We start from the raw sequence: 560 nt of genomic DNA, 5'->3' as shown, positions 1-560 counted from the left end.
GAAATATATTGGTTTCTAGTTCACAGGGCCATGCATTATTTTCTTGTATAGGATATGCAAATGCAAGTTAATTATAATGATTAAAACTAAGTATTTTGTTGATAAATGTAAATTGTATAAATGGCAACATTCCCTGTATTTTTGGAATTGAAAAGAGCGTATTTTATTAAATTAACAAATTTCAGAGCAGTAGTTCTGTCAGCACTAAGAACTGTCTTTCCTCAGGACACAGCAAAAACTACCCCATCTTCTGGTGGCAAGAAGAAGGGTGGAATATCTTCTTTCTTCAGCAAGGCACCTCCAGCCACAAAGAAAACCGAGTCTTCCAAATCATCCGATACATCCCCCACAGACTCTGAATCCCCTTCAATAAAGTCTGAGGTGGTATCGCCAGTCAAGACAGAGTCCACCGTTTCTTCTCCGATCAAGACTGAATCTCAAGACTCTGTCAAAGAGGAAGAGTCAGAAAAGATGGATGTTGACTCGCCTCCAAAAAAGACAGCGAAGAAGTTGCAGGCAAAGTTGAAAGTTTGTATTATTTATTTTTATTGTGCTTTTTG

General features: G+C 37.9%; 1 protein-coding gene across 1 annotated transcript in view; it reads left to right on the top strand.

Annotated features, from left to right (window-relative positions):
• The window catches only part of LOC119586282 (DNA polymerase delta subunit 3-like), an 11,895-nt gene that overhangs the window by 6,029 nt on the left and 5,306 nt on the right, over window positions 1-560 (top strand). Inside the window, exon 7 of the mRNA XM_037934987.1 lies at window positions 226-528. Coding sequence (XP_037790915.1) covers window positions 226-528 — 303 coding nt within the window. The remainder of the gene's footprint in view (window positions 1-225; window positions 529-560) is intronic.

The sequence above is a fragment of the Penaeus monodon genome, chromosome 21 (genome assembly GCF_015228065.2).
Source record: "Penaeus monodon isolate SGIC_2016 chromosome 21, NSTDA_Pmon_1, whole genome shotgun sequence".
In the NCBI taxonomy this organism is placed as follows: domain Eukaryota; kingdom Metazoa; phylum Arthropoda; class Malacostraca; order Decapoda; family Penaeidae; genus Penaeus; species Penaeus monodon.
The sequence above is the reverse complement of the archived record's forward strand: the minus strand, read 5'-3'. Positions and strand labels throughout refer to the sequence as shown.